Source organism: Haliotis asinina, chromosome 3, assembly GCF_037392515.1.
Source record: "Haliotis asinina isolate JCU_RB_2024 chromosome 3, JCU_Hal_asi_v2, whole genome shotgun sequence".
NCBI classification, from domain to species: domain Eukaryota; kingdom Metazoa; phylum Mollusca; class Gastropoda; order Lepetellida; family Haliotidae; genus Haliotis; species Haliotis asinina.
Window position 1 is genome coordinate 17,165,526 of NC_090282.1, and position 6,031 is coordinate 17,171,556.

The window sequence follows — 6,031 nt, forward strand, 5'->3', positions numbered from 1 at the left end:
TGTTGCAGTGTTCGGCATGCTGCTGGGGGACACACTGATTCTGGACACACTGGACCATGCCAACTCTTACAGACAGGAGGTCAGTCTTGACAGTCATTTCTAAGAACTTCTGATCGCTTATAGTCCATGTTGCATATCAGCTTTACAGTGGAACACAGTTGAGTTGCCACTCATCTAGTACCAGTTCAGGATTGTCAGGTCTACAGGATTGTCAGGTGTTGATGTATTGTTATTATTCTTGGATCTATTTGGATTCTATATTATACTTTGAATATTGCCATGTACAGACAAACAAGTCAAGGTATAGACAGATGTATGATTGTAATTTGTTTCAGATAATCAAACACACACACTGCCCGACCATACTGACTCGTAATGGAGACAGAATTCGCAGCAATGGCAAATTTGGAGGCACAATGAACAAAGCCCTGCCTGTTGAAAAGCTGCGAGGGGCTGTGTTCAGTGAACCTCTGCCTATGGCTTACCATGCTCTGTGTACCCAGATAGGTGAGTCACTTAATGTGGCATAGATGACAAATTGGGAGATAGTATTAAAGATCCTTTTTTCCTTATGATGAGCCCAATGAAAACACAGTTGAAACTGATTAAAAATTAAAACCCATGTTTCCTGACTTGACTGATGCATGTCATCGTTCACAAATTGGATTGATCAATGTTCAAGATGCCTGTCACAGCCTTGTCTAACACTGACTCAGGTATTTACAGACAATTATGGCTCATTGTCACATTAAACTTGAAAACTTCTAATTGTTGCTTGACATAGTTACAGCTGTACATACTGTGAATGAATCTTCCAGTGAGTAACAATGATATATTTCTTTCATATTCACATGGCTCCAGATAATCTTTTGTGATGTGGTATACTTACCCCTCATATTGAAAGTGGAGGTGTATTGAGAATTTTGAAGGAGTACTGACATGCTTTTGTGTGAGCAAGTTGGTTTGTTATTAATAATATTGAACAACAGTTCAGCTATTAAATTTTATATATGTTAGACATACAAAAGTATTTATTTGTGTACATGATATGCTTGAAATCATGTATTACGTCATACTTCATTGACTTATAGGCATATTTTATGCCTGTACACCCGGTATCTGTAGTCCTTTGAAAGTCCATGTTTGGACTGATGTTCAACTACTTATGCTTGTCACAATAGACAACTAGTTGGATCAGCTGGTTGAGCTTGTTGAACCCCAGTTTCAGCAGTGGATGCTCATGATATCAATCACTGGATTTTGATTATTTATGTATAGCTGGTATGTAACTGAATGAAGTGTCATTCCACAGACAAACCTACTTAGGGCATGCATTCCCATGGTTTGCTGTCTGCTGTTACAGATACACTACAGAGTTATAAGGGGGCGCTGGAGAGACAGGCCAAGGCAAAGGCTGACTTGCAGGAACAAATAGATTGCCAGAAACTACCTGAGATGGTGAACAAGTACACAGAGTGCCAGGATGCTCAGAGGCAGCTTAAGGAAATAGAGCACAAGCTTGGTGAGGTCACATTTGAGGTTAAGGGTTTTTGGGTGGTGAGTTAGTGTGATTCGAAGTCATGTAGGATGTGTTGTGTGAGGTGAGACAGGATGATATGAGGTGACGGTGGTGTCCTGTGAGTTTGGGTAGGTAGAGTGGTGTTATGTGGGATGTGTGTGGGTGTTATTTGAAGTTATGTAGGATGTGTTGTATGAGGTGGTACAGGATGATATGAGTGATGGGTGGTTTGCTGTGAGTTTGGGTAGGTTGGTGTTGTGGGGTGTTGTGAGTGGATGTGATTTGAAGTTATGGAGGATGTATTGTGTTAGGTGGATGATGTATGGTGATGGGTGGTGATGAAGGGTTTCCTGTGAGTTTGGGGAGGTTGGTGTTGTATGGGGTGTTGTGGTGTTGTGTTGATGGAGGTGGGTTGGTGTGATCTGAAGTCAAGTATGGAGGGGCAGGATGATGTGAGATGGTGGATGGGGTCCTGTGAGTTTTGGTAGCATTGTCTTTGGACATGTTGGATCTGTGAGACAGCAAAAATTGTGCTGATGCTGAATAGTTGCTCATATATACCTACTGGCAAACAAGGATAAGTAGAGCTCCAACCTGACAATTGACCCGCATTAGCATGTATAAGTGCTGCCAACTAGCGCTTGCCATTGTGAACAAAGGGTCCCCAGCTTGTCTGTGATCAAGTGTGAGCTGCCAACTAGCGTTTGCCATTGTGAACAAAGGGTCCCCAGCTTGTCTGTGATCAAGTGTGAGCTGCCAACTAGTGCTTGCCATTGTGAACAAAGGGTCCCCAGTTTGTCTGTGATCAAGTGTGAGCTGCCAACTAGTGCTTGCCATTGTGAACAAAGGGTCCCCAGCTTGTCTGTGATCAAGTGTGAGCTGCCAACTAGCGCTTGCCATTGTGAACAAAGGGTCCCCAGCTTGTCTGTGATCAAGTGTGAGCTGCCAACTAGCGCTTGCCATTGTGAACAAAGGGTCCCCAGCTTGTCTGTGATCAAGTGTGAGCTGCCAACTAGTGCTTGCCATTGTGAACAAAGGGTCCCCAGCTTGTCTGTGATCAAGTGTGAGCTGCCAGCTAGCGCTTGCCATTGTGAACAAAGGGTCCCCAGCTTGTCTGTGATCAAGTGTGAGCTGCCAACTAGCGTTTGCCATTGTGAACAAAGGGTCCCCAGCTTGTCTGTGATCAAGTGTGAGAGTCTTATGAACAAGACGTGTGCAGCTATCATCATCATGCACTGCACATGCACTAGCCTACTTCTGCTCTCCCTTGCTCAAACCAAATGGTTTTGCTCATTGCTGGGCACTCAGTCCCAAGGTAGAGTGAAGTGATGAGGTGGTATAGGTGAGTTTCGGCATCAGAGGGCAGGGTCTGTGATCAGAAGCTCAGCTCAGTAACTTCTCATGAACACTGAGCATTAGAAATTACAACTGGAAAGGACATGGGCACTTACTCAGAGGGACATTCCTTGGTGAATCTGTATGTAGCTTGGGGCGTGACTTTTGACATGAACCAGTGAACACTTTTGTTTTCTTTCTTCTCAGGTGTGGGACTACAGCCTCGGCAACGGCCAAGCAGTAACAGTGATCCCCGTCTCAAGAACAGTAATACCACAGAAACACCGTCCAAACGCCAGAGGACCTTGTCTGGATCATCCTCAACAACATCAGTTTCCAACAGCCACCAGAACGGAGAGGTGACCACGCCCACACGAGCCAGCAAGAGGATTGCCTCAATGACAACAGTGGTGTCCGATGATGGCCGGAAGAAGTTGCGCAAAACATGATAACAATGTGGTTTATTCCTCTGTGCCTTCTTGACTGTGTTGTGATGGCATCTTGATGGTCTGACTGACTGACCTCAGGTGTACTCTCTTTGTTCTCAACATGTAATGTGGATTTGGCTGGGTAAGCCTGTTGAGGTGTAAGTGATGTGATGAGGTGTAAGGAGAGTAACTCTGTGGATGTATAACTGTGCGGCAAATAAAGTGTTCATGTTACAGGGCCATGGTGTTTCCCAGTTTGGCCCTAAATCTTTATCATTTCAACTTTATTGACACTGTTAAGGGTTGTCAAACAGTTGTAGGACATTACGTGATGAATACTGTATCAGATTCAAGTTTTGGTTATTTGATCAGTTTGATGGGAATGAGGAAACAGGCACGTCAGGGTTTGGTCAGCTGAACACGTTTGTTGACATAGGTTCAAAAGATATTCTCAAAAATGGCACATTAATGGTGTAAAGATGAGAATTTACCCTATTGGTATCTCTGTAGTTGTTTGTAAATCATGGCATTTGTATGTCCACAGTTTGTTTTGATGTAAGTTTATAGGTCAAGGTTGTAATTTTCAAGTGAATACAAACTGCAATAAGTCTGTGACGTATATGTGGAAAGAATATTTTCATGTTCATTGCTAGTCACAACAAATCATTAACTGTGTCATTTCTTGGTGTTCATTTCAAATGAGACCTATTGCTTTCATGTTCCAAAGTGACAGCACACAAGCAACACAATAATATACATCTGCAGCATCACCAGTTGACATTCATTCCATGTCATTAATGCCATCCAGAGTCATCAGTGTCAGAAATCCAAAATTTCAGTTTCGTTTCATGTTTTAGCATTGTGTTCATTTGTCATAAATTTTAATAAAAGCTAGAGCTACTCACCGAGTGAGGGTGTAGGATTGTAGTTTCATTATTGTATGGAGTGACATGTGGAGGGCTTGAACATCATGATGGGTGGTGGTGTCATGATGAGTGGTGGTGTCATGATGGGTGCGTGTGTCATGATGGGTAGGTTTGACATAATGGTAAGATGTGTCATGATGGTAGGTGTGACATGATTGGTAAGTGTGTCATGATGAATGAGTGTATTATGATGGATGTGTGTGTCATGATGGAAGGTTTGACATAGTGGATCGGTGGATGTCATGTCAAATCTGCCATGATGGGAAGGTGTGTCATGATGGGAGGTATTCGTGATGAACTGATGGATATCATGCTAAGTTTGGCATGGTCAGAGTTGTGTCTCCATAGTGACTGAAAATGTATGAGTAAGAGGTGCAGCCTATGAAAGAGTGTTCAGATATTGCAAGAATAATTGACCCAGAGGAATCAATTTGGGAGGACAAGTCTCGTGGATGAGCATCACAGATGAGAATGGAACATGAACATGTCTTTGGACAGCATTTACAAGTGATACACATAAAGGCAAGAATCTGTTGATGGCAACGTCATTATTTGGAGAACACGCTGTAATGGGGTATGTTCTTGCTCCCCCACCTCATGAAAGAGTAAGAATATGCTCTGAAGGTTCATGTTCCTGATATATAGAAGATGACATCCATAAATTCTTGCCTTTACGAATATGTCATTTCCCTATGTCCATTACCATTTCTTCACTGGTCAAGCATCAGTGCATTTGTTGTTTACAGAGAGAGGTCCACCCTGCAGATACAGTGTTTGTTTATATATACTGGAGAAGATCTGTCCCAAGTTTTCCTTTGTTGTGAAATATATATGCAAGCAAAAACCATATACCATGTACTCATGTAGATATTTATTTTGATTCAGATGTAACAGATTTTGTGCCCAATCATATATGTTGTCCAAAGTCCTTTCACAACCATAAAGATACAAGTGAAAACATGAATGACTTGAGAGGTACTGTCATGATCATGGGTTGCAGGTATATAGTTGAAACTTTCTTGATCACCTACTGGACTCTATGAAATAAGGCAGCATTAAGTATCATATAGTGCTACATAATGATAACATTTAAATGTTGTTATGATCATTTGTAGTGTTAATTGACTTGTATGTGTGAGGACGTGTTAATGTATCAATCTTATGCAAATATGATGAAAAACATAGCAAATTGTTTTGATGCACTACGCACATGTAGTGCTGGAGATGCCAGGTTTGGAGTTGACTGTACGTTGTCTGCAGCAATATGACTGTATATTCTGTGTGTCAAGTCCAGTTTTGTTTCAACCAAGGGTAGACACCTGTGGTCAGTTTCAGCTAGTCTCCAGTTCATTTCAGACTAGTGTCTCATGTATATAGCTCTGATTTGTACTAGTCTTGGACTAACCGGCTAGTGTCCATGTCTGTCCATGCTAGTGGTGTTCAAATATTTGGAAAGACATTTCTTGCATCACTCTGGTGATCTGGACATTGATACTGGTTTCCAGATTTATATGAAACATTTTGGAAGTTGTAATATTTTAACGTCATCTGCTTCTAGGTGAAACAAATTCAGTGATTTTCAAACACCACTAAAGCATTATATTTTTAATATTAAGATTAAAAAACTTGAGAAGACCTTTGGTTATTTCTTGAGAATAAGGTTTGATTTTACACTTTAGGGGGTAATCCTGCAAAATCCTTTGGCAGGTGTTGTGTTTTCTGTTGTTGTGTTTGTATGGGCACCAGCTCAGCCAATGCCCACTGGCAGTAGAGGTGTCATGTTCTGTGCTCATAACAATTTCCTCACGTGTAGTTACGGTTTT

The 6,031-nt window shown here is 41.7% G+C and overlaps 1 protein-coding gene across 1 annotated transcript in view; it reads left to right on the top strand.

Annotated features, from left to right (window-relative positions):
• LOC137277573 (structural maintenance of chromosomes flexible hinge domain-containing protein 1-like) overlaps nt 1-4,192 on the top strand; it is a 59,187-nt gene extending 54,995 nt beyond the window's left edge. The window contains exons 45-48 of the mRNA XM_067809367.1: nt 9-79; nt 336-507; nt 1,364-1,522; nt 3,062-4,192. Coding sequence (XP_067665468.1) covers nt 9-79; nt 336-507; nt 1,364-1,522; nt 3,062-3,303 — 644 coding nt within the window. The 3' untranslated portion in view covers nt 3,304-4,192. The remainder of the gene's footprint in view (nt 1-8; nt 80-335; nt 508-1,363; nt 1,523-3,061) is intronic.
• The last annotated feature ends 1,839 nt before the right edge of the window (nt 4,193-6,031 follow it).